The sequence below is a fragment of the Chlamydotis macqueenii genome, chromosome 21, assembly GCF_036417535.1.
Source record: "Chlamydotis macqueenii isolate bChlMac1 chromosome 21, bChlMac1.mat, whole genome shotgun sequence".
Classification (NCBI taxonomy): domain Eukaryota; kingdom Metazoa; phylum Chordata; class Aves; order Otidiformes; family Otididae; genus Chlamydotis; species Chlamydotis macqueenii.
Window position 1 is genome coordinate 1,960,189 of NC_141576.1, and position 27,726 is coordinate 1,987,914.

The window sequence follows — 27,726 nt, forward strand, 5'->3', positions numbered from 1 at the left end:
CGCAGCCCTGGCTGCTGCTGCGATGCAGCCCCTCCTCCCCGCGGCTCAGGAGCCTTTGCGGAGCTGGGAGCTTCACACGGCTGAGCGCAGAAGTTTGAGCATGGCTCTGAGAAGACTGAGCAGCTGGAGGTCACAAACTCCTGCAGACCTGGGAGCTGCCACGCGTTCCAGGAGCCTTCCACTTTCCAAACCCTTCATCTCCGCTGAGGACAGAGCAGACGCAGCTCAGAGGCGCTCGCACCTGGAAAGATCTCTTTTTGGATTCTGCTGCTGGTAACAGAGCTCTGCAAATCTACTCACATCCACAAAGGAAAAGAAAGAGGAAGAGTCTTTGAAACAGGAAGATACTTTTTGAAGTGTGGAGTGGAAGGAGGTCGTTTTCCCCTTCCAACCCTGTTTGGGAGAAAGGAGTTGACCAACCTGGTCATGAGACTTTTCCATACTTCCCAAAGCAGGCTCCTGAAGTTGTGACACTGCCCCACTGAGAGCCTAGGGTAGTGTGGTCCAGAGCAGCCCCCCAGCAGCACACCCTGAGTGCAGACAATCTGCTGGGCACAGGAGATGGAGAATGAGGTTGGCAAGTCTGTGGACAATCAAATGGACAAATACATGTAATAATTTGGAAGTTTTCTTTATCCTTGCTTTTATTCTGCTTCCTCCTTCTCCCTGATTTGTCATGCATTTATCCCTATATTGTTTTAGCTATGCTGTTAATTCTTTCTTACCCTCCTCAATTTAGAGTTACCATAATGGGGAAATCAGAAAGTCAAATGGATATTGTGGAAAAATCAGCAAAATCTGGGAAGAAATCCTGGAGCTTTGTGGCAATCGGTCTGGCTGTCTTGCTGCTCCTCATGACTTGTGCAGTGGTCGCCCTGGTGATCCTGTATGCCAGCAGCAGAGGTAAGGAACTTGTGAATAATTATCCTCTTCCCTCTGCAAACAATATACAAGTCTTTTTGCACAGCTAAATGAAAACAAAAATACAGGGAGACAGTGAGGTCACCTCTGCGAGGAACTTGGCTCTCTCTGCCTTATTCCAAGCTCATGCACAGGGAGGATTACTTGAATTTATTTCATTTTTAAATTATGCAACGCAAGATTCTATGGTTTTAATTAATTCTATGCATTTTATCAAATTCAGCATTGTTTTTATAAAGGTTAAAAAGTGTTGCACTGTTTCAGAGGGGAAGGAGTGTGTCTGTGTGCAAGGCTTGACATGTCCCTATTTTGTAGAAACTCAAGTCAAGATTCATTATCGCGAGGAGTGATAAAGCAACAGCACATCTAAAGGGGAAGTTGCTTATTACAATGTGCAAGTTTTTTTTAAAAAAAAAAAAGTCAGTGTGCTGCTGCGGAAAGGGAGACTTTTTTTTAGTGTTACATCAATTTGATCTCTAGGTGAGATTTGGTTCCGTGAGTTTCATGCCAGGAACTTGACAATGAGGTGTATTGCTTTGAAGTGCTTTGCCTAAGCACGTTAACTACAGAGCATGCTCACTCTCAAAACTAAGTTTTTCCACTGGCAAACCAAATGCAAAGTCCTATTTTAAAATTCTGTGAAGCAATCAACATGATTGGTAGCAGCACCTGCCTCATGTTTGTCATTTCCATGGATGCCTCTTGGATTCAGAGCTTCACTGAAACACTAGAGAATAAAACTAAGAAACATGAATAGCAAAACTGAAGCAAGGCATTGTTTTCTCCTTACGTTGTCTCTGCAACCCCTGCCTGCAGCGAACTGCTTTCTTCAGCACTTGTAAGTACAACAATAATTCATGAGAAAAGCATTTGTATTGTTTACTCCTTTTGCTACCAGCAATTGAATGTTACCAGCATTTGTTCCAGCGTTAGATGAAATCTGAGTATTTGGTATTCATAATGCTCATCAGAAAGTTGCTTGTATTTATTCTGTTATCTCAGGAGACAGGAGGAAAAAAGTGCCCAAAGCCAGGTCCTAGGGTAGGAGTTTCTGCATTAAAATACTGAGCTATGCAGACTTCTGTTGCTTGCATACCTAAAGGCTTTGAGAAATCTGCTCTGCATCTTGTTTCTTGGGTTCAGGTAAATCAGAAGTCAGGTATTAATAATATTTGCCCGAATATTGGTCTGTCATCCAAATCAATGGGAAGAGTCTGTGCACATAAAGCACATGCCAACTATTCCTTTTTTTTTTTATGAAAGCCTTATCTATGAGAAAGAAGTTCCAAAAATCTAAATATTTTGCAGGGTCCTATCAGCAGTTCAGCTTTCATTGGAAATGTTTCCCACATTCAGATGTTCCCGAGCAAAATGTGAGTGCAAGGTGATTGCAGACCTGCTGTGCTGCTTGTCCTGAACAGCGTGCAGCTCCTGCCGGCTGTTTTCTCATGCCTTAAGGGAGTGTTTTCGGCACTGACAGTAAGTTTCTCCCTCTCTCAGCTTACATTTAAGTGTACAGAGTTGAACTACTGCAGTAGGAGACACCACGGTGCAGTCATACCCTGGCGCAGGCGCTAGCTTTAGGAAATTCAGAGGTAGGAACTGAGCAGCAGGAACTTCAGTCTACACCGCGGTTCAGATGAGTGCCTGTATGCGCTATCTGGGTCTCACACTGAGAAAGCGAGAGCTCTTCGGTTCAACCAGTGAATGTCCCTGCAGAACAGGAACATTTTTTGGCTTGAAAAGTTTTGTCCAAATACTCCACTTAGTTCTGTTTTGATTTTACACCTAGGGCCTTACCCAAGTGCTCAGAGAAATGGCTGAAATCTCTCTCAGACTTACCAAGTGAAGAGTGTGTGTTGCTCAAAGCTGTGTAACATAAATCCTACACAGCAACGGGGCGGGTGGGGGGGAGTAGCTGAGCAGCGTTCTTGTGATAGTACCAAGAATGTTATCTTTGGGATGCTTTTATTTCTAATTTCACTCAAGTATTAATTTTGAAATGCGTATCAGATGCTGCGTAATTTACTAGGAGCAGATTCAGATTTGCTACTTCATCTTTGTACATCCTTTATCAGAATGACACAACCCAGACAGGCTTCTGAAGAATAATTCTGTTTGGCTAATGGAAAACTAAAAGGATTACCTGTCCTGGCTTGTGTTCTTGCTTTTTTTTATTTATGAAGATATATAACTTTGTGGATTAGGGAGTATATTTTTGTTCTGCTTATGTATCGCTTGCAGAAGAGCATTATGGTGCATGAAACAGGCCTCTAGTGATAGCAATAATGCATATAACATGTTAATACTGACCTATTCTTATCTATATACCCAGACAAACAAACACTGAAGCTCTCACAGCAATGCAGTTACATAGTTCTAGAAGCAGTTTGGGGATTTTTGACATCCAAAGAAGTTTTCATTCCCATAAAACTCTGTCTAAATACACTAAAAGAAAATACAGTGTAGAGTAGTATTTGGGTGATCATAGAAAGGGAGACAGACAGATTTGAAGTAATTTGTTTTGGAATCTGCACGCACCATGCTCTCAATCTTTCCATCACACCCACACATACTTGTTTGCAGTCTTTTCACAGCTCTCTTAGCTATGTTCTACAAATATTTACTAAACTCCAAGTCTCGTCACTTGTTGGAAAGGTTACAGTCTGAAGAACATTTCAAACACTTACTGTCGTTGACACATCAAGTCACAGTCAGTGACTTCTCCAGACAACTTAGAGTTACAGACAGCTTACATTCTCACCGAACTGCTGATCCTGACTACCCAAAAGTCTTGTTATTAGTTTGATTGATAATTTCATTCCCTTTCTGGCTTCCAGGTTTGTAGAGTTTCTCACAAGTAAGATTCACAGATTATTTGTTTTGTGGAGGTGTGTCTGCATCCCCCAGGTTATCACTATTCACATCTGTTGTATAGGCTGCTTGAAAGCTAGAGGGCATGCTTCTGCACCTCCGCTCTGCATCTTTACACAGGCTACAAACAAATGAACAAAGAGAAATACAACACTTGGACTAAGAAGCACCTTGTTCCAGGAGTGGATTTCAAAAAGCCCTGTTATGCTCCTGCATTTCCTGTGCTGTGAATGCGATTAATGTGTGCTTGAATAATAGATTCGCAAGAACCTGCTGACTAGGGGCAAGATCTAAACTGGTCACTGGCACGCTAAGGAGGGTTTGTGGCCGAGATCCGGCTTGTCTCCTAGACTGCTGCCTAGTCATTCTTTGACTTTGTGAACATTCATTAATGAGGCATCCATTCAAAAGAGATGGAGAATTTAAAGAAGTGGCAGCTAAGACAAAAGTCAGGATGAAGTGACATCCGGGTTGCAAGACTTCCCAGTTCTACTCAGCTGGAGCTACATGAACGTAAAGTGTGAGTGTGGCATGACGTAGGCCATACAGGGCTGCAAAGGTGGGCAAATACTCAGTTTACTGATTCTCACATGAAATTCTGCCTCAGCCATGCTTACAGATAAATTATAGGTAAGAAATCATAAGAAAGGTGGAATAAAAACCAAACACTTGTGTTATGGAGTCCGTTTGAAGATGCTGACATCTGGTATAGACAGCCCTCTCAGAGGAAAAAGGCTAAATTTGGCAATTACATTATTTGTTGCAAACACTTCGCTGTTATAACAGCAACAAAAGCAGCCTGCAGCGCTGACAGCACTTCTGCAGATGAGAGCTGTGTCAGAAATACACGAGGTGCTGAAAGGTAAAACCCACACTTTTCTGCCTGATGACAACTGGAGATGTAATTGTTCCAACGTGTGCCATCCCCAGCCATCTGCAGTCCTCGAAACACACATGGGGAAAAACACTGAACACAAACTGTGTGCATCAGAGACTGTAGAGAATGATTTGCTTCACTTTTGTTGTCTACAAAGGAACTCCAATAAGGCTGTGAAAAGCAGTCTGTATTTTTAAAAATTGTCACTCAAGAGATGAACTGCTGAAGAGGACAGTGGTGCTCTACAGATCTCAGCAGTTATTCTTACATCCTGCTGCTGACCAATAAGTGTAAAACTGTTCAGTGGCTTCTTGTAAAGTCAAATTAAGACAATAGAATTCTCTGCAGTGAATCCAGTAGGGCCTGAAGCATGTCCCAGCTCTACCACGTTTCAGGGGAGCAACTGACCCCTGAACTAGCATCTGGAGTGCTTATTTTCCCTCATTTTCTTCCATCTAGAGTAGTCCCACAGCCAAGGTGATTTTATTTAGCTCCATTAAACCTTCCCTTATTAATTCGCTGATGGTGCTGTCAGACTGAAAGTGAGGAAAGCCTTTGGTATGCAGAGGGTTCAACAGTTCTTTGCTACTTAAAAGACTATCAATAGAGCAAGAGCATGACTTTTAACAAAGAAAATGCAAGGGTAATACTGTAGGGGTCCTGAATTTTGAGAGCCATGAAGGAAGTTAGTACTGCACAAAGTAGTTCCAGTGATAAAAATCTTTCTAGTCCATTTCTGAGATCCCTCTTTGAAAGGTATACCCAAGGAAGGATGTCTCAGAGGCAGGAAAATGGAGTGCTTCATTTTAAAAGAGAAAAAAAAATGTTATAAAAAGCTACATCCTAGATGAACCTGGCTGTGGGAGGTAAGGTTTGATAGGAGGAAACTAGTATCGATTCCTCCGAAACCCTTCCACTGATGTGTTTAGTTTCTGTGCAGCAGGGGGAATGCAGGATTCAGAGCTGAACAGCCTGTACGAGTTTTCCTCTGCTACAAATCACTATCTTCACGTCAAACAGGAGCCCGTGCCTCACTTACTATTTTATATCAGAAATTTCCCATCACATCCAGCTAAATCCTGCTAGACGTTCATTTTGTTTCAGCTTTCAGGCTTTGTAGAACACTAGCCCAAGTCGTCCCTCCCACGTCTGTGCTTGCAGCAGCCTTTGTCCGTGGATGGCAAGGGAGAAGTCTCTACGTCTTCATAGCTCAGTCTGTCAGCAATATCTAACCAGGGAGGAAAATAGAGAGAAATACCTGACTTCATACCAAAAACCTGGGCAGTTGTTTTCAGAGAAGTAGTTTGAGAAAATGAAGTGCATAGAGTTGCCTCGCTGAGACTTGAGAAGCTGCATTTTGTATTTTTGTATTTCTTTGTTACTTGTCGTTCAAAAGGTACAGGGCCTCAGTCCAGTGAGCAGAGACCCAACAGATGCATTGTGAAGTAAAACAGGGCAGTGTTAGTCAGATCTCACATAGAGGCAGGTTGGCTTGGTCCTTTGTCAGGAATGGTACTGAGGCATAAAAGAAATAATTGATAGAAAGACAAAGGAGCCACTTTTAGAAGTAAACTGAGAGCCCCTCACTAGCTATTTCTAAGTATCTGGTTTTGTGGCAGAGTTACAGAGCCCTGAGTGTGCAACCAAGGTTTCAAAACAGATTTGGCTTCCCTGCTTATTCAGCTCAATTACATTTTCACAGTCACAAGGGCTTTTTTGAATGTGGGGAGTTAGACTCTTGTTGAAAGCAGCTGGATTCCAGCAACTGAAGTTAGACATTGTCAAGTTATAGCAGAGAGAGCAGGTTTAATTAACCAAAAAAAAAACCAAACCCCAAAAAAAACAAAAACCAAAAACAAAACCCACAAGGGCTTAATTTGAGTCCTCCGTGGGATACGATGAGACAAATACAGCATTATTTGTAGTACAGATATCGTTCTCACCTTGCTGATTGCTGTTTCTCCTTTATGGAAGATTTCTGTATGCCATTGAACTGCTGGTTTCTTTTCCCCAAAAGGATTCTTTTTTTGTTTGTGGGAAGTACCCTGGGTTTTTAGGTTTGTTTTGTTTGTTGTTTGGGGTTTGTTTGTTTGATTTTTTTTAATTATTAGAGAGTTTATGAAACCCCCAAAATTGGGGGTAGCTTCATCCAGTATGGAGAGAGGAGCGGAAAAAAAAAGTTAAACCTCTCTATGTGAAGCTTCACATTGTTACACATACTTTGCTCATCCCATGGTCAGATTGCTAGATAGTAAACTATAAAGCATGCAGTTATTGTAATGCAGATCTGCTCCCACGCAGCACGGCGGCATTCAGCTGAGCCCTGGATGCTACATTCCCAATCACAGTGGAGGCTTTTTATGTTGCTTCCACCGATGAACTTCAAAGCCCTCTTTTCTTCCCTACTGCTTTATTTCTATCTGAACCACTGTGATCTTGTTTGCTCTCATGTAAAACACTTGTTTGCATTGGACAGAGGTTCTTTAGTAACTCGTTTCTGCAGACATCGTAGTGTTTGCAGAAACAAACAAAGAGTTTAAAAACATGGTTAATCCTGTCGGAAAGTAAGGCTATCACGCTTTTGTTTTCCAGTGTGGAACCAAGCAGTTGTCTGTTTCAGCAGAAAGAGTTACGTGTTCATGTACAAAGGCTTCGATGCAAGTCTGCAGCAGAACTTACGGCTCTGAACTCACATCAAGACCCTCTGTAGTCGCTGCCATCAAACTCATAGCAATGTATTTATTGTAGAGCACAAAGCAGTACAAGCTGGGGACTGTTTCAGTTCCAGTTTCTGCTCACGACTCATACGTTAGAAGTGCACAGGCTTTTTCTGGATCTTCTCCACTGGAAGACTTTCACAAGCCAAGACTAAGCAGTCAAAAATAGAAAAATAATAGCAAAGAGTAACGCTTTCCAGCTTCTGCTGGAATTCTGCAGGAATAAGCATACAGACCCATTTCCCCCTGTAGAGGCACATAATTTTCTTCTATTTTAGAAGTCACAGCAAAATGCTTCTGCTAAGGTTTCATTGCCTGTGCTCCCTCTCAGATTCCTTGTTACATCACTCATCACTCCTTCTCTGCAGGCTGAATCCACCAAGTCACGAGGGTCCGCAGAATTCCTGTTTGATTGCTTTCAGACTATTGAGGAAAGTGATCAACAGGACTGAGCCAAGGTCTTGATGGAAGAAAACCCATATTTTACTAGAGAGGTGTCTCATGTCACAACCAAAACAGCTGATCCTAGTACACCCCTTAGCTCTTAGCATAGTTTGTACTACACTTGGATCTGCTACTTGAAGCACTGAGAGGCAGAGATGACCAATAATGACTTCACTGGACTTTTCCAGGCTCACCTCAAAGGTGAAATGCAGACTTGAACATAGGTCCACGGTCTCCATTAGACACTATTTCCTGAGCTGTAAACACAACTGATTTGGGAGCAGCCTCTGCTGAACAGCAAGGAGTAACCTTAAAGGGCATATCTGAAATTTTGACCAAACATAGGTCCGTTTCCTGCTCCCTCCTCCCCGCACTTAGAGAAGTAAACATAATTTGTTTTCTTAAATTTGATCTTTGACTCCAACCAGTGTGACAGCAGTAATCCAGCTATGGACTTTCTGCCCCCTGTTTAAACCTCGCAGTTATGGTTACTTTGAAGATCATGAAAGAACTCAGATATTCAAAGCATTTTAGTAGATTATCAGAAAGACTGTGGAGACAGTTAGCAGGTTTTAAAAAAAAGTCTTATTCTCCTTCCAAGAGAGTAAAAACTCACTGTCAAGCCTGTTGTAGTACTGCTTCCAATAGATTTTCCTCGTAAGTCTGTCAATAAGAGATGTCTTCACAGTTGTCATTTGGTATCATTTACTGGCACTAATATTCACTTGCTTGCTCTAAAACCAAACGGAGCTGTCACTAAGGTCAGGCTGCTGGCGAGTGACATTGGTAACAAATTATTTCCAGAACAACTAATTCTACCTGTTTTCTTGTTCCCGTCCCTGCAGGCACTCACTACAACACCAATTCAGGCAATGTCTGTACCACACCCGGATGCGTTACAGCAGGTAATGATTGTGACTCTGAACAATTATTGCAGAGGTGATGTTTTACGTGGTGTTATTTCTACCAAACCTGAATAAACAATAGTTCAGGCTTGAAGAATGAAGTTGAAAAGGAATGAAATTTCCCGTTGGGCTAGATACACATTGCTTTTACTGTCAAAGTCAGCAAGTTCAGCTGTCCTCAGATACAGGTCCATGTGTAAACGCTAAGCAAAACCCCCCTATTCTTCTCCACAGTACACTTTCTTTGTCACCAGGAGTATCATTCATAAGGAATTATTACAGTAGAATTGCCAGTGAGTGGTCAACAGTTTGCTGGCTCTGTCCTGAGCCACTAGTACGTGGATTGACCAGCACAGTCCATGTCTCTGAAGGACAGTAAAGGGGCCCCTTAGACCAAATTTTAATCTCAAAAAGAACGCATTCTACACATGGGGCTATTCACCTTCTTTTTTTTGGCATTTCCTTGTACACCTCAAGAGAGGTAAGAGTGCAGCACAGATATTCCCAGCTGCCCCCTGGAACCACTGACTTCATAGGTGGGCATCTAAGCCAGAGCCCGGGCAGAGCACTGAGCAGCACACTCGTCCCTGTAAAGTGAGAATTATTCTCCTGTGGGAGAATTATTCTGCCATTCCAAGGCTCCCTCTGTAAAGCAGTCCAGTTGCGGTGCAAGCGTCTGCTGTCAGATGCTCTCTTGCACTTTTAAGCAGAGAATAGGATCCTTTGAGTCATAATACGTGAGAATGAGTCTTTTCCACTATAGGCAGCGTAAGCAAGGTGCCTTCTTGCCAAGCAGCTTCTTGACAGTGTTTGGTTGTCCCAGAGATTACTGGGCAGCCTGTGGAATTCAACTCTCTGATTTTGATGCCTAGCTGCTAGAATAATTCAGAATATGGACCCAACAGCTGACCCTTGCAAGGATTTCTACCAGTATGCCTGTGGGGGCTGGCTGAACCGGCATGTTATCCCAGAAACTAGCTCCAGATACAGCATTTTTGACATCCTGAGAGATGAGCTGGAGATCATCTTAAAAGGTAAGATGTTATTTACTATATATTATACAGGGAAATAAACTTCCAGAGAAGTGTTGATTGGGATTATTTTTCTCTAATTCTTTAATCTCTACATCTCTTACTACACCCATTTTGTGGGAACATCCTGTTCCCACTAAAAATTAGCCAGTGGTGCTTTAGTACTAATTTAAAAGGAGCAGGAGAAGCTGTATGGATGTCCTTGTTCCTAACACTTTAGCCGTTAATAGCTCCTCTAAAGCACGCTCTAGTTTCACAGTAACTGAAGCCTACAGTAACAAGTATTTATCAATCATAGCCCTGAATTCTCAGGGATTTCTGTGAAAAGATCAAAGTGCTTCGGAGCAAAAAAATCTCACTGCAGTGGTTCCTTCCCCAGGTGTGCTGGAGACTTCAGATCAAGGGGATAGAGAAGCATTTCAGAAAGCTAAAACACTTTACAAGTCATGCATGAATGAGAGTGAGTCTCTTCTTATTCCATCAATTCTCTTGTTCAATACCAAATGTACAAAAGTACCGATGTCCTTTTAAGCAAAAGCCTAGTCAGTATCTGTCTAATCTGCATGGCCTTGCCTGGAGAGCGCATCTTCAGAGGGATGAAGATGCCTTGGTACATCACTGAGGCTTACCATGCACATTCTGGGATGCAGAAAGGCTAGATGTTTGCTACCTACTTCTGGTGTCAATGCTAAACCTTCCCTTATGAATCCAAGAGCGTGTCCCATTTCATCCTTTCCTAACACATTCAGTCAAAATCAGTACTGAAGTCAACAGAAGTTCCTGGATTTTTTGGGGGCGTTTTTCTTTTTTACTTTTCCGAAGACTAGTGTAGGAGACAGCTGGTATCTCTGTTTTCTGCTATGACAAATTCAGTTTCAGGTTTAAACTGTTAGGCCCATTACTTATGGGTTTTTGTTTGTTTGTTTTTTTTCCCCCCTTTCTCTCTCCTTCTTTTCCCCCCTCCTATGAAAAAAATATAGTAATTTTCTTTTCCTCTCTCAGATGTTATAGAGCAGCGAGATTCATTGCCTCTGCTAGAAGCCTTAGCGATAGTTGGAGATTGGCCAGTGGCTTCTGCAGACTGGAATAAGACCAAAGGTAATGCTGTGCCTGAAAGAGTTCAGTAGTGTTCAGTCAGAATTCTTTACTGCACTAAGGAGACTACTGCCATCAAATGGGTGATTTATACTTCGTACAGGCAATTGCGTATATGTAGTGTGGGTGCCTCAACTCCGGAAGCGTTCAAGGCCAGGTGGGATGGGGCTCTGAGCAACCTGGGCTGGTGGAACGTGTCCCTGCCCAGGGCAGGGGGCTTGGAACCAGATGGTCTTAAGTTCTATTATTTATTTTTATGTATTTATATATATATATATATATGTTTTTATATATATATAATATTATATATAATAATATATAATATAAAAATCTCATGTTTATGATATGTATAAAAATATATATAAAGTAATCAGTAAATGACTTTTACATCACTGAAACAGATGGTCAGTCTAGCAATTTCTAGCTGCTACAGGAATGTCCATACAAGTGTTCTCACATCACGTCCAGTTTGGTTCTAAACAACTTCAGCAATAAGTTTGCAAACTATACAACTTTAATCAGGCCTGATACACATAATTTATCAATTGTATTTCCCCTTTTATCTCCCAGAGCCAAATTGGAGCATGGAAGAAAAACTCTCCATAATGAACTCCAGATTTAACAAACGTGTCCTCATTGACATGTTTGTATGGAACGATGACCAGGATTCCAGCAGACACATCATTTATGTAAGAAAAAAAAAGAAAAAATCACAGGGAATTTCTTATATGCCAGGATCATAATGGCTAGTTATTTACACTGCATACAGGTTAGCTTCGTATAAGTCAGTGGATGTGCACGTTACTGGCAAAATGTATGCAACAGTTCTGTACCCCAAGTGGCAGATCTGTCTCATCGTCACATCAGGAAACGTTTCATGGTAGCCTAAGTTGTTTGAGTTAAAAAAAAAAGAAAGAAAAAAATCAATAGAACTTTGCTGATTTATAGCATTTAAGGGTTGTAAATTCTTGTAACTTGCGAAATGATGGTGAGGTTTTGTATATGTAGCAGGAAACCATGTTTTTGAAACATACAAATAATATTTCAGAGTTTGTTCATGTATGCTTATGCATAAAGTCTAGCCCTCAAGTGAAACAGCTTCTTTTCTAAGTTGATTACATTTATTCTTAGATCTCAATGGTTACTGAAAGATTTTGCTTAATAACCCATGCTAAGTATCCATCCTGTCCTTATCTAGAAATCCAGATTCAGAAGTTGTACCTTCTATCTCCCTCCAGTTCCTAGAAAGCTAAAATTCTTTGCTTGTTTGGTAAGAGTGTACTGTTGTCACTTCAACACTGAAAGGATGGCACGTGCAGCGTTCCGTGGTGCCTTTCAGGGATGCCTTTGGACACCACCAGTTCCTGTTCACCACTAACTAGAGAAATGTATGATTTCCTTCAGATTGACCAGCCAAGCTTAGGAATGCCATCCAGGGATTACTACTTCAATGGGGGCAACTATCAAAGAGTAAGTATTCCTTGTAATTTATTTATTATGTGCTACTGAAATGACTTTATTACTTCTCTGTGTTTTGGAAGATCAAATATATGAATCTGCATGTTACGTAACAGTCAGAACTAGGCTGTGACATTCATTGTTACATTTTTTTCCTAATTATGCCAAAATTTTAAGTTTACAAAAAGACTGAACAACTGTATAAATATCAAGCCTTCCCAGAATTGGCCAATTCATACAGATAAGAAGGTTATGGGAGAATAATCATCATGTTTCTTAGCTTCAAATAGTCTCTAATTTTGAGACATAACCTGCACTGAAAATGTGAATCTATCTTGGATTCACTTGTATCTTCTTCTAAAGCCACTTGTTCTGGATACTATTTTACAAGATACTGGAAAGAGGGATTATAGGGGTTGTAGAGGCAGATGAAGACATCAGTGAGACTAGTTTTCTTCTTACTTCAATGTGTTTGACTGTATTCTTATATGTAAGAGTAAAATATAGTCCTGTGGAGTTTTTGAGATTGTTTTGTATCATGAGACAGATGAACAGAAGCTGGCCATCTATAAAGGTGTGGAAGCAATTTCCATGCAGTTGTGTTGGGAGCTGCAGACAGCTGCTGGAACTAGGATTCTGTTCTGCACATTTCACCTATATATTGGCAGTTAAAGTAGAAAAGAGGGATATTTGTGAATTGTTGCATGAAAGTCAGGCTTAGACTGACTTATAGTAGGTATGAAAGTGAGGTACAGTACACAGACAATGCTAAAATAGAAAAAAAAACAGTACTGCTTAATACAGTTTTGATTTGAAGGTATAAAGAGGGACCGAGGCAGTGTTTTTAATCTTCATGAATAAGGAGGAGACACAACCCCTTTTTATTTGCTATTTAACAGCTCACTTCCTACAGACAATAAACCAAACCCTGATGACCCAGTCTCCCCCTGTGCTTAGTCCAGCATCTTTTGGCAAACCTCCTGCTGAGGCCTGTGGGAGTCTGGCCTGATTAAGGCCTCAGCATTCAGCCTAAAAACACAAATCATCATCATGTAAGTGCCCACACTCAATTTCACAACAGTCGCCGTATTTATCTGGTTTCCAAGGTCTACGGAGGAAGAAAAATACACAAGAATAGGTAGTACTAAGCTTTCCTATATCAGGCATCAGCACTCCCTCAGCAGCCAGATATCTTTCCAAGGTCCATTCTGACACATAAATCACAGCCATTAAAAAAATAAAGCAAAAGGTATCACTGGGAACCATCTGAGACAGAGCTTTTCTTTCAGACAGTAAGAGCAGAGAGTTTGTAAGACTGATGCTATTAGTTTCAGTGAAGTTAAACCTTCCAAGTTTACCTTGGTATTTTGGCTAGTAGGGATCACTGTTCCCATAATGTAAGTCAAGGCACAGAGCTCTCTCTTTGCTCAGGTAGTATTTCTAAGTCAGAACACCAGAGAGTTGCACAGAAAAGCAGGAAGTGCTACTTCCACTGTATTTTGAGACTGGCAACTGCACTGTAAGGTATTCCAGGATGAACAGAGCTCCTAGGAATGGCAGGAGTATCTATTATAGTAGGAAAATAAAAAAAAAATTTGAGTGGGGAGGGTTGTATTGGAAACAAGGGCAGAGGCTGTGACCCCTGGGCCAGACTTTCACAGCACACTGTAAAACTAAAATAACAAATAATGGTTTGCTGAATGAGAAATAATAGACAGCAGCTCTCCCCCGCTGGGCCCCCACCCCAAATCCTACACACGTTTTGTTTCTTGCATGCAGGTGAGAGAAGCTTATCTGCAGTTCATGATCACCATTGCCAAAATGATCCGGGAAGACAAGAATATGTCTAGAGATGATTCCTTTGTCCAAGAGGAAATGGCAAAGGTCATGGAGCTTGAAACAGAGATTGCAAATGTGAGTACAGAACTCAAGAACTTCTCAGGATGCTGAGAGGTGCAAGGGGTGAGAGGCTCTCGCTCTTTTGTGTGGCAGTTTTCAACACAGCAGAAAACTTATGGCCTAGAAGAAAGTAGGAGGAAAGACAGCCTGTGCCATGAGCAGCCTAGAAATCAGAGCCTCTGTGTGCATAATTGTGTTTACTGATTACGCTGCTACTGTGTCTACTCTAGTCCTAGCCATATTTATTTTTGGAAGTCTCCTAAAGCAGGATAATCTATCTTCTGCTGAACATACACTATGATAACACCAGGGCTAGCTCCCTTGTGTCCTTTGAAGTCTACAGCACCCTAAAAATCTCTAAGAGCTTAGTCTTCCATTCTAAAGAGGATAGAGGGAAGCCACCTAGTTCAACATATATTGAAACATTATTGAATCAGGCAGGGTCTGAGTTCTGGGACTGAAATTTAGAGAAGAGCACTGGGCACCATGAAATGAGCTCTCTTTTTCAAAATAATGTAGTTTATTCGCATATTCTTTGAGTGTGTATGTGTGCATGCAGTTTCAGCCATTGACACTTGTATCAGTTGATTCCAGTAGTAACCTTGTGAATGTCTTCAGGCAACCACCCCAGCAGAAGAAAGGCATGATGTAACCTTGTTGTACAACAAAATGACCTTAAAAGAGCTACAGGAAAAGTTTGCATTGAACGTAAGTGTTTAATGAGCAATCTAATACTTTCAGCCTCTTATTACTATGCCAATTAGAAATGGCTTCATGAGTTTATCAGTGATACAACAAAGAGGTATAAAGTGATTCCCATTCTTAATCTTGTCCTCAAAGTCTTTAAAAAAAAAAAAAAGCATTTTTCAGTAGAAAAATGCTACAATTGTATTCAATCCCATAGACTGTAGAAATTCTAGCCAGTTACTAAGGCACTTAACCACCTGGCATCAGTATATGTCTTTCTGTCTGCCTAGGAATTCAACTGGACCCTCTTCATCCAAGGGGTTATGTCTTCAGTAAGCGTTCAGGTTGACCCAGAAGAAGAAGTTGTTGTGTATGGCATGCCCTACTTGCAAGAGCTGAAAGCAATTATCTCAAAGTACTCAGCAAGGTAAAGAAACCAGAGAATATCCAAGACAAAAGTCACAGGAGGATTGTGGAAATGTAAATTGGGCCTGCTTGCTAGTTCTGCCGGAGCTTCTGAGAAAAATGACACCACTTCACTATAAAATCTGGGTAATGTCTTCTGAGGTTCTAGGGTCCCAAAGTACTGTGGTACTAGGTGTCTGCTAGCTTACTGCTTACGTGCTTAGAAGAGGTTCGGTGGAAAGAAAAAAAAACCAAACAAAAAAAACCCACAGGCTTAGCTCTTGTTACACTCTAGAAAAAAAAAAATGAATCCCTGAACACTGAACAGACGTGGTAGTGTAGTCCTCAGTCTGGATGCCTCTGCAGCAAGCCAGGCTGTTAGATAAGAACAGTCCCTTGTCAATGCTGTGAAAATTATGACTGGCAACAATTGTTTCCTTTCTCATTCAAAATTAAGATACCTCTCTGACTCTCTGCACTAGTATTGCCTTTTACAGGGGATTAAACTCCGCTTTGCTTTTCCATGCAGCACCATCCAGAACTACCTCATTTGGCGACTGGTAATTGATCGAGTCAGCAGCTTGAGCCGGCGTTTCAAGGATGCTCGGGCCAGCTACAGGAAGGTATTTCCTCTCTTCCTCAGGAGACCATAGAGCATAGAACTGGAAGAGAGAGTCCTGCAGTCACCAGATCAAGCCCTTATCAGTACAATGAGATTATTATGTCCTGAAATCCCCAAACAAATCTAAGAACAGCAGTCACAACAATAGAAACCTTTGTCCCAGGTTAACCTCTTCTGTAGGCAATAATTTAGAAAAAAAGAGATGCGTAGGCAGAATTAATCCTTGCATTGCAGGCACTTTATGGGACAACACTGGAAGAAGCTCGCTGGAGGGAGTGTGTGAGTTACGTCAACAACAACATGGAGAACGCAGTGGGAGCAATGTATGTCAGGGAGACATTTGCTGGTGAGAGCAAGAGGATGGTATGTAGCCTCCCCATCACACTATTGTTCATCTACAGTGCCCGTTCCCCTCCATGTGACCTCCCAGCCCATTTTCTCTGCTAAAGATAATCAGCCAAGAGTCAGGAGGCATAAAAAACCCCTCATTTACGATGCTCTTAAATGCCAAGTCCCATGTTTTAGAGTATAGAATTTGGGGACATCACCCTTCAGTAGGAAGCTTTTTACCCCTCCTTGCTGTGCCTGGGAAAAATAGCATGTCAATGATGAGTTTCTTATTGCCTCTCTTTCAGGTCCGAGATTTAATAGATAAGATTCGTGAAGTGTTCATCGAGACTTTAGATGAGTTACAGTGGATGGATGAGGCATCTAAAGAGAAAGCTCGTGAGAAGGTCAGAGATAACAAGGAACTTCAGTATTCAGTCATAAATATGACATCTTTAGAGTTTTGTAACTTTATAAAAAGTTATTTTATACAGAAGCATGTTATAACACAGGAGAGCAGATGGCCCCAAATGCCAACTAGAATGACAACGGAATACAATGCAATCCCCCACAGAAAACTTACTTTTTATTGACTTTAGGACCATCAGCACTGTTCCAATAGCAAGAAAAAAAAAAAAATCAGCAAGCAACATTAAACAAGGGTTAAGCCCAATCCCTGTCAGATGGTGCTGTAGGGTCTGCAAGTCTACCACAGTGGCTGGGATCCATATTTTAAAAAAGAAAAAAAAAAAATCTCACTAGGCAGTAGTGTTTAAATATTTGCATCCAGTTTTTCACAAACAGGTCAACAATAGCAGTAAGGAATTTGAACTATGTATTCAAACCTAAAAAAAACCCACAAAAAAAACCAAAACACCCCACCACACACACAGAATACCAACAAAAACCACAGTAAAGAGGAAACATTAAACTCTTTTCTTCTAGGCAATGGCAATCAAAGAACAAATTGGCTATCCAGATTATATTTTGGAAGATCAGGATGAAAAACTAGATCAGGAATATGCCAATGTAAGTATGCTGTGCATACCTCAGGAAGTACCTCAGTATAAAACCTACACTTATTGTGCAACTGTCATTCCCAAGTGACCGGACAGCATACAAAAATTGATTGTGTTGAACATTTTAATAAACAAATGCATGCAAAGAACTAACCATTAAGTGATACCTTGCAATCAAAACATACCTTCAGTAGTATGAGGAATTCTTCTTTCCTCAAAGCTTACTAATACACTTGAATATCTGGTTTTGGTTTTTTTTTTTGTAGTTAAACTTCAGTGAACACAATTATTTTGAAAACATTCTGGAAAACCTGAGAGCTGGAGCCCAGAAGAGCTTGAAAAAGCTTCGAGAGAGAGTTGACCAAGATATGTAAGTTTCCCGACTGCATGCTACAGAAAATCTAAGTTCTGAAATAATGGTTATTGTGTTTAAGTCATATGCTGTAGATAGCTGAGAATGCTTATGTCAGATCTTTTAAGCTATTTCCTGGAATCAAACAAGTAGTTCACTGCCTCTTGTGGTAGGAATTCATCCAGTTCTCTCGGAATCACTCTAATCCTTCATCAAGCAGCTTCATGTTCGGATACTACATTGAAACTACTTAACACAAGAGCAGTGACAGATCTTTGACAACTCAGCAAGGAGGAGACAAGATAAACAATACCATGGAACCTCTGAATATTTATATTCAGATTTAAAAAAAAAAGCTTAAAATACTCTGGCCAGTATTCTGTTGGAAATAAGCCGATTTTAGGGAAGTTGAACACCAGATCTAATTTATGTCCATTTCTACACAATTACTTCACACTGCAGCTGGTCAAATGTGAACATATTTTTCAGGAACTTCCTGTTACAGGTTCATGTTTGGCTGCACCATGATCCCTTCTTTGACTCCATAAATGCATCCTGAGTAAGCCACAGGTCTTAGCCTGTGTTGCCCTACCTGTTACCTCACAGTCCTCTACTCTTTAGGCAAATCCTCAGGGCTAGCACTAGCCTTAAAACAATCCAATAAAAGCAGCATGTTCATTAATTGTTACTGACAGCGCCAAGGTGAGCAGCTGGCACCATGACCAGTAAGACGCATTACTACACAACATCACCAGGACAACGCCGCCCGTCCTTTAAGTGCAGTTGAGTTCCTGCCAAGCCCATGATATGGATACATCCCAGAAATCCTCAATCCTTCCTTATATGCAGCCTGCATTTTTTAATAATTAAATAAAAGGAATGTATAAAAAACCCAACAACTAACTTTGTGTGCAACATTTATTTTTAGATGGATAATTGGAGCTGCAGTGGTCAATGCATTCTATTCCCCCAATCGGAACCAGATAGGTAGGTTTGCAACAGTTTTAAACAGCTGCATGGAACTAATTAATTGGTTGGGGTTTTTTTTGCACAACAAGGGCACTGATCTGCTATCCAGAGGCGATCCTGCCTGCGCCCTTATGGAAATCCTGGGCAAGGTAGACAGGCTGTGCTTTTCAAGCAGTCACTTTGTTGACGAATATTCCACTCTGCCGGCCCCGCCTTGGCAGGCATCATTTATATACTGTCACTGGAACAGCCTGGTGTTTGGAAGCCCAAGACAGTAACTGCTGCTGTACGAGTGCCAGCTTCAGACCAGAGAACGCACCCACTGTGTTTCCACATTCCTGATAAACATACAGGCAGCTCTCCAGTTTGCTCTCTGTACTGAAACTGTATTGATAAGAGGCATCCCAGACTAAAGGAACCTGCCTCTGCTTACAGAGTCTCAGATCTGGGAGTTTTTGCAGAGTTGCTAGGCTGACCTTGCTTGTTCTTAGCAGGGCAGAGCTCCCTGATCTGAGCTCATGATCAGAAGTTCAGGTTAAGTCTGCAGAGACTGTAGAGTTGATGCTGAATTCCAAGCACCCCAAACAGGAGAGGAACCAAATCATTCTACCAAGTAGTGCTTATTCAAATTCCCAAACTGCCAGGAAGATCTGCTATCCAAGTACTGCCAAATACTGTAAGAGGAAAAATCCATCCCTTCCTTAGGCCAGACAGCAACTCTATCCTGCTCACAGGGCAAAGGCCAGAAATGGAAAGCAATCCAACCAACCAAGGGAGAGCTCAGATAATTGCTAAAAGCAAAAACATCTGAAGTGCTCATGATTTAGCCCTCCAGCCTCACCAGAAAAAGCTGGTTTCCTTTTGTGTAGTTTCCACTTACCTCTGTACTGTAGGTGCAGTAAAGGCTGTGACCAGTCCTTCAGCCATAGCAGGGCTCTCCTTCCATTTCCTAGTGCACATCATCTGGAGCTGTGCTTGCAGCCACCCTCAGGCTCCCTTTTTATCCATGGTGGTTTTAGCTGATCGTGATCAGCTGTGAGCCAGTTTGCCAGGCAGGGAACTCGGCTCTTAAAGAAGACTGCTTCCTCTACAATTTTCTCTGTATAAGTAATATGGAAGTAACTGGTTGAAGCAACTCGAAGATGAATATGCATGTCAAAAACCCAAGCATAGCCACCCACAGTAGTGTAGATGTCAGCTAAATCCTGTTTCTTCCTGACTCTAGTTTGAGGAAAAACATTTTCCACGGTACTTTCAGTTTCCTGCTTCTGTCCTACTGCAGTCTGTCTTAGATGTTTTCTCCCCAAAATTGTACAGATAAAATCTTCTATATAGTCAAAAAGATTTTTGTCTCTAAATGAAATATTTGCTATATAATGTCAATATCTCACTTCTTAGAAACTATCTTATTAGAATGAATTGCTTGCAGTCTTCATTGCTGTAGAAGCATATATGCTTTTCATCTTACGTGGATGGGACAAGGACCCAGTCCTGTTGGTTCTATGTGAGGCTTTTCCCAGTAGACGGAGGAAGGACAGACCTTCTCCTGCCCCCCACCCCAGACTGGCACCCAAGTGCACGTGGTATCTGTAGGAATCCCTACTGTGCGTGTTTTACACACCGAGTAGTGTCGGTAAGGAGCATACGATTGCTAACCTTTCCTTAACAAAAATAAAGCAATCAAACATCCATTAGTTCCCTTATAAAATGGCTCTAGAACACAAACTGTACTTCTCTCCAAAGGACGGTGACTAAACATTTTGTTCTTGACTGACTGCAGCATACATTATAGATCAAATCAGGCTGAAGTTGAAGTGTCAGGGATGCTTGGTTCTCAAACAAGGAGATATTGTAGTTGCAGATGTGCTAAATTAAACCTTTATTAACTTGTCGTTTTCCATTTATCAAGAGAAACAATTCCACATGAGGAGGCATGATGTTGTTTCTAATCATTTTATATTTTATGTTCCTTCCTGATCGGTAAACCAAGCAAACAGTCTGCCTGCAAAGTATGCAAAAATAAAGCTGCCTTACGGTATCTCCCTCTCTCTCCCCCTCTTTGCAGTTTTTCCTGCTGGGATTCTACAGCCCCCCTTCTTCAGCAAACAGCAACCCCAGGCCCTGAACTTCGGAGGGATCGGGATGGTTATTGGCCATGAAATCACTCACGGGTTTGATGACAATGGTGAGGGGATAACTGAGAAAATGTTATTCTTTCAGTTGCACTCATTGCACTGTAAGGAATTGAAGTTACACACTGCTGTGAGTGAAGCAGCCGCACGCGCACCATCACGTTCCGCAGAGTCGCTATCTGGGAGCGGTACAGGCACACTGTTAATGCTCTGTTGAACATTTTGCCGTGAGTGTTTCATGAACTAAGCAGGTCACACAAGAAGTAAGCAGATGTTAAAAATAAATTGAGTCAGTGACAGTTCTGAGGAAAAGCTGTTACTTTTACAGCATCCTCAGGTTGGAAATACGATGCAAGCAGATATGCTGGCTCCTAAAGAGAAATGAAATCTGTGAAATACATTCCTGGGACAGAAGAGCGGTCAGTAGTGTTTTGAAATCACACAAGACTTTTTTTTTCCCAACACGAATGTTTGAAATAAATTAACTGTAGTATCCTTCTAGAATGCTATGTAAAATTGGGCAAAAACTCACTTCTGATACTGTAAGCCAGTAATTTCTTACGCATGGCTTTTCTTCAATGTGGTTTTTTTTAATGTTAATTAAGGTTGTGCAGATTACACATGAGCACACAATACAGCCTCAGAAGTCTAGAGCCATAGCAAATAAAAAACATGCGCTAGCCAGAGAGCTGAGAACACAAACACCAGAACTGCAATTCCAGATTTCTCCTGCTGCGGCACAGTAATTAATTCTCTGGGAACCTCACTTCTGTCACATGGACACACAGAATAAGCAGCTGGGACACCTCAGAGGTGGCGGAAAGTTTTGTTACATGATGTCTGCATAAGCCAGTTTTAAATAAAACTAGGCCTTAATGCTATACCTGAAGTTGGGGCTGCTGACTGAACGGGAAATAGCTGAATTGATAGAGATTAATATAAATGAGATATTAATACCTAAATATAAGTATAGAGGTGAAAGGACTGCAGTTGATCTTGTCCATCTCCTTGTGCCAAAGCAGAATCAACTGTGCCAAAAACATTTCTGATAAATCTCTGTGGCACAGACCGTCTACGTCGAAGGAGGAAAGAGGGGAGGAAGTGCAGCTCTTACATTAAAAACTAGCAGGTGCTACACTGGAAGAACCGTTTCTCTAACATACTCTCACTCAAACCTTTCCTTTTTCTTGGATTTTCGTACAGGTAGGAACTTTGATAAAGATGGGAATATGTTTGACTGGTGGAGCAATTTCTCAGCTACGCATTTCAAGGAGCAGTCTCGTTGCATGGTTTATCAGTATGGGAACTACACATGGGAGCTTGCTGGAGGACAAAATGTAAGTAACACCAACCACTTCCACACCCCTGTTCTTTTAAACAGAAAAATAAGGAATGTAAATGGAGAATTTCTGCAGACGGTGAGCATAAAACCCCACATGCTGCAGGCTAGCTCACGGTGAACTGGGCCCGTGTGTGCTTTTGCTGCCCGACCCTATGAGGTGTTTCTTGCAAGGAGCAGGGGGAAGCTGGTGTTTGCTACTTTTGCTGGTGCTGCTAGCATGTATTCTGCCCAGCAGCCCGTGTTCTGTTCATGTTATACGCATATATACTTTCTCTATTCTATTCTACAGCTTTTACCCTATTAATTTTTTATTTTCATTCTCTGCTTTCTTTGCCCTAGCACAAAGTCACTGCTTCCTTCTGTTCCAGACATGACTGTCTGTCTGTGATGTACGACTGTGCTTCAGCTGAGGTTCTGCGGGTTGCTAATGTTACTGATGACAGAGTAAATGAATGATTCTTCTTTTACAGGTCAGCGGAATAAGCACGTTAGGAGAAAATATTGCAGATAACGGAGGAGTCCGACAGGCTTACAAGGTAACTTTCAAATATACTGCAAGTTAACTTTACCCCTGGGGTTCAGCAGTGGGGTAACCTATTCTGTCACTAAAAAAATGACTGTTAACATGTTATTACCGTATTCAAAAACGTAAAGCCTCAATGGCATATCTAGAAGCTTGTGTCCCCATAGATCCAGTCACAGTGTAGGACTGCTGGCATTCCAGCACCCAGGAGAAGCCCCCCTGATTCTCCTAGCCATACTTTGAGGCACTGCAGTGCTTGATGTCACGTACTTCTGCAGGTAAACAAGGGCAGTGTTCCTAAATAGGCACAGCATTAGCTAGGAGAAAGGTAGAACACCCCGCATTTTCTAAAGCCCCTAATTCTGAAAATGGCATCTACAACTTCAAACAGCTTGTCACGTGGCAACAGAGCACTCATTTCTTGGCAACACCATTTGGTGATACTATGAAGCAGAGCATCTGGGCTTCCCAAGTTTATTTCTGTGACACTTTTTATCTTTGATCTCAAAAGTGACACATCAGGTAGGGCATGAAGGGAACAGATGGAAATACCATCCCTTTCCCAAGGGGGATACAGATCCTATTTACCAAAATATCTGTCTCTGAAAGCCTAGCTCCTCCTGTTGCTTGCTTTATGTGTTTTATAGCCTTTAGGACAATATCACAAGGAAGTCCCTTCTACCTTCTTGCTATTTATTTCCCATGCAGCTAGAAAGCAGGATAGACTTGCAAGTATTGATAATCTCAGAACTGCCCGCCTCTTCCCAAGGTAAAATGTCGCTTCAAGCAGTCAGTTATTTTCAAAACAAGAGAAATGCAACTGGCATCTCAGAGCACTGCCTCCATGCTGTGGTTGAAAAACCATGTTGTTACCTGTTACAAACACTATTGCAATCACCTTATTTCTCCTGCTCTACCAGAGGAAGTCAGCTTCCAGACTCAGGGCAGTCCAGCGTCGTTAATCCCCCGGGTTTACAACCGTCGGTATGAGTAAGCACACAGTAGTTACCAGCACAAAGGCTCTTTCCATGCGGTGTGAGCATGGGATGGTCTTTTCTGCGAATAATCCTAAATGATGTCACAGGAAAACTTTTTATCTCTGGTCTTTTATCTTCTGAATATGGCAGCAGGTAAGGGTGTTTCTAGAAGAACATCCTGAATTTTCAGAAATCTAAACTCATGATTCTGACCCTGAGGGACAGCATTAAAATAAATTACTTTGTGAAAGTGAATACGTACTTGGTTCTAAAAGCTATTACACGTGTGGAAGAGTAGCGCAGTGTGACATAAACTGCCTACATGCAGCATCCTCCCGTGCTCTGTGGTGCTGAACGTATTTTTACCCTCAGCTCTGCCTTTTCTGTTTGGTGTGCTTTGGGACTGTCTCAGCAACTAAGAGGACAAGGGAACAGACGTTTGACATTAACCAGCATGAGGACGCATTAACTTGTCTCCATCATGTCAATATACCTAAAAAAAGAAAATTGGCCAATTAATGCCTAACAATAACAGGTAATGGATTTAACATTGAGCAAGGTTATTATCTGCTCCTGTATGAGCAGTTACCTGAAGAGATAAAAATCATCACCACAGAACTGTGGGGAAGACTTAACACTTTATTTCCAGATACAAATTCCTATAGAAAAAGTCAGTGAAAGCTGATGATTTTACTTCAAACTGCAGTCATGGGCATTCAGCGTCCGTAGCATTTTTTATTTAATATGTATCACCAGCTATACTTGAAACTTCCTCATAGCAGTCACACATAGCCGTTCTTGCTGAGACACAACAGCAACCGGACGGTCCATCAGGGCAGAGGCACACCTTTCGCTAAAACGGCGCCTGCCACAGTGCTGAGGGAATTCCAAACAGATCTCCAGGTGACTCTGTAAAGAACATGCGTAGCTTCTTGCCGTTAAGGTCAACTGGCCAACAATAATTGCTACTATAAAACTCCCCTTCTATATAAGAGTTTGGTATTTTTTCCTGTTTTATAACAGTTTTCAGTTCAGAGATTACTGTACTTAAGAAGCCAAATGCAAATTATCTTTGTGTTTAATTTTTTTATTAAAGTCAGCAGAGTACTTAAAATGACAGCTTTTTCATAAGATTAGCTGTACTGTTTGTATTAGAAAGAGAAAAAAATACAAAAATACAGAAGGGAAGACATGCTGGGTTTATATGCATTGTGACTAAAATCTCTCACCCCAAAATAACATTCCAAGCGCCCATCACGACTGAACAGGCCATCCTGCTGCTTCTCCCAACTGAAGCTGTGATCTTTTCTAGGCCTACCTAAAATGGCTGGAACGGGAAGGGAAGGAGCCAAAGCTGCCTGGACTGAATCTGTCCCACAAACAGCTTTTCTTCCTCAATTTTGCCCAGGTAAGAACACTTGGATGCAGCCACTACATAAGGCATGAAAGCAGAAATCAGGTTATCCTAAAGGAAAAAATCACCACCTGGACAGCCATTCACCACTGGCTGCAGCCAACAAAAGGCCCTCGAGACAGATGTGAGACAGATGGGTTAGTGATTAGAGGAAAGAGTGTTCAATAACTTTTGTGAGGGCACCACTGAAACCTGCTGGAGTGAGGAGATAGAGAGCAGGACACCTACCAACACAAAGGCGTGTCAGACAATTGGGGACTTATCGGGGACAACGACTTTCAAGAGCTTGACATTTCATGTAAATGTTGCTTCCACTAACATTTATGGGAAAACTCCTTCTGCTTTCGATACAGACAGGGTTTCACATCCATTTTTTAACACGTGCTGGAGAAAACCAAATGCCTGAGCAATATCAAGCCAACAGCCCTGAAACAGGAATACAAATTCAGATCACAGATGTTGCTACCGGTTCCATTTATTTTCTTCTACACCACTTTACTACAACGCAGAAACAATAAAGTCTGCCAAGCTGAATTTCACCCTTCAGCCTGGATGAGAAACCCCCGTATGTTGACACTCTCAGAGTAAGCAATATTTAACAGTAGGTCCAAGATTTGACACAGTGTTGTGCCTCAGATGCTTGTACTGAAGCTCACCCGCTTGAGGAAACGCAGGGGTGAAATCAGAAGCTAATAAATCTACCCGAAGCATCAGACCCTGATCCAAGAACTTGATAAAACAAAAACTAATTAGTAAATAATTGTGTCTGTTCTGCCTCCTCTATAAAACGCACTCCAACTATATTGTAACAATTTGCGATGGCTCTTAAGAAAAAGTTTGAAGAACAGGGAGAAGGTCCCCAAACAGAATTCCCTTTAATCCTGACCTATTAATTATTAATCTTCCTTCTCTAGGTTTGGTGTGGCTCCTACAGAGCAGAATACGCCAGCCAGTCAATAAAGACAGATGTTCACAGCCCTCTGAAGTACAGGTGGGTTTCACTAACATCCGCTAACTGGTAACGGACTTGGTTCAGCCCATTGCACCAGTAAAAGGAGAGCAGCCCATTGCAGCAGCTGTGTTCTACCAGACGTACATCTCAACTAGCTTTCAGAATTCCTCCCGTAGCTCGCAGGACGCTGCGGAAGAGCACAGTCCTTTACCTGGCCTGGTGAATTTGCCAGTCTCTCAAGAATGGAGCAGAACCCACTTACTGTGTGCCCTGTTGGTTCTAGTGCTTCGCTAGCCGTACGAGCTCTATTTTTCTTGCATAAAGTATCCCATATCCTGAGACTGTAATGGCGTTATGAGACTCTCAATCAGTTCACAGACATAGCTTTCTGTTTTCCAGAGCAATAATCTCCATGCACCGTACCCATGTAAACAAGTTCCCTCTCTTTGTTTAGGGTGATGGGATCTTTGCAGAACTTTGAAGCATTCTCAGAGGTGTTCCACTGCAAGAAAGGCACAGCCATGCATCCCGCAGAGAAATGCAGAGTGTGGTAGCCAAAAACCACGTCCTCTGGTGACACAACAGACGGTTCTTGCCAACGATGTGCCTGACGGTCTCCCATTCAGTCCCAGCCAAGGCTGACGCTGCAGCTGCTGCAGTGAGAACCACGGAACCTCCGGCACCCAAGCTCTCCCAGTCCCACCGGGAAGCACGCCGGTACCCAGTGACTGTGGGCTGTGCTGAAGGCCCCGGTATGCTCCAGAACAGAAATGACTGTTTCACATGACATGCTGACTGTTACGAAGACACTGCATCAGGGTTACAAAGACTAATTCTTAACTAAAAAACAAAACCAACAGACACCTAGGTATCTATTTTTCAGAAAGGAACAATAATTTTAATATGTCTTACAACTTCGCCTTCTGAGACTCAGCAAACCTGGTTGGGGTGTGTCACTGAACTGCTTCCCAGTATTCTGACTCAGTTGCTGGTAAATCCTTCCCAAATTCAGGTTAGAGCTAGTTTGAACTCTCGTGCTGTCTGTGTACTGGCACTTTGATGACTGCTTTGTTGTGAGATTGCTGTTTGTCGCGGTGTGTTACAAAGTGAGCTGTGTGTCACGATGCCCGGCGGCTGCTGCCTTCCTGCAAAGCTGCGCTCTCCCGCTGCACTTGAGCTCCTCTACTCCAAAGAACAACTGTGACATGTCCTTAAAGTGAGCTGTCACTAGAGAGAAATCGCATTTTTAGGAGAACAAATTCTGTTATTATGGTTAAAATTACAGGGTCCTTCCCATCAGATATATGTAAAGTGATGCTTATTCTTGTAGAAAGTGTATAAAATACTTTTTGCCAAATAGCGAACATGTATCCATGGAAACAATTAAGCTGTTCTTAATTCTGTGCCTTTTCATTTTGCCATAGGCTATTTTTCAGTATTTACACTTGAAAATGTAACGCGTATTAATTTTTAATTAAAAAAAAAAAGATTACGATAGCCAATTCAACAAGCATTTTACTACAGAGAGTTTTGGGTGTCTTTCCTCAGTAAGCATTCCAATTTAATGACAATATTTTAATTTGCCAACACTGAATAGTTATTTTTAAATACCCTTCCAGCCAACGCTTTCCTTTCTCGCACAGAAATCACTGGAAAGCAAGATGGTAACTCCTACTGCTTAGCTGACAAAGTGCCCAATCACACTGTTCATTTGCTTCACAGATTTCGTTAGCACAGTAGCAAAGACTTGATTACCTAAACAACAGGGAAGGAAATTAAAATCA

General features: G+C 41.8%; 1 protein-coding gene across 1 annotated transcript; it reads left to right on the forward strand.

The window, feature by feature from the left end:
* Nucleotides 1–27,460, forward strand: MMEL1 (membrane metalloendopeptidase like 1). The gene is made up of 23 exons (XM_086764645.1): nt 1–611; nt 740–903; nt 8,679–8,738; nt 9,611–9,772; nt 10,149–10,229; nt 10,772–10,867; nt 11,435–11,553; nt 12,269–12,334; nt 14,102–14,236; nt 14,840–14,929; nt 15,199–15,335; nt 15,843–15,936; nt 16,170–16,298; nt 16,571–16,669; nt 17,208–17,291; nt 17,548–17,651; nt 18,562–18,620; nt 20,668–20,787; nt 21,938–22,071; nt 22,547–22,612; nt 24,889–24,984; nt 25,905–25,981; nt 26,397–27,460. The coding sequence occupies exons 1-23, from the start codon at nt 562–564 to the stop codon at nt 26,494–26,496; spliced, it is 2,322 nt and encodes a 773-aa protein (XP_086620771.1). The 5' UTR covers nt 1–561; the 3' UTR covers nt 26,497–27,460.
* The last annotated feature ends 266 nt before the right edge of the window (nt 27,461–27,726 follow it).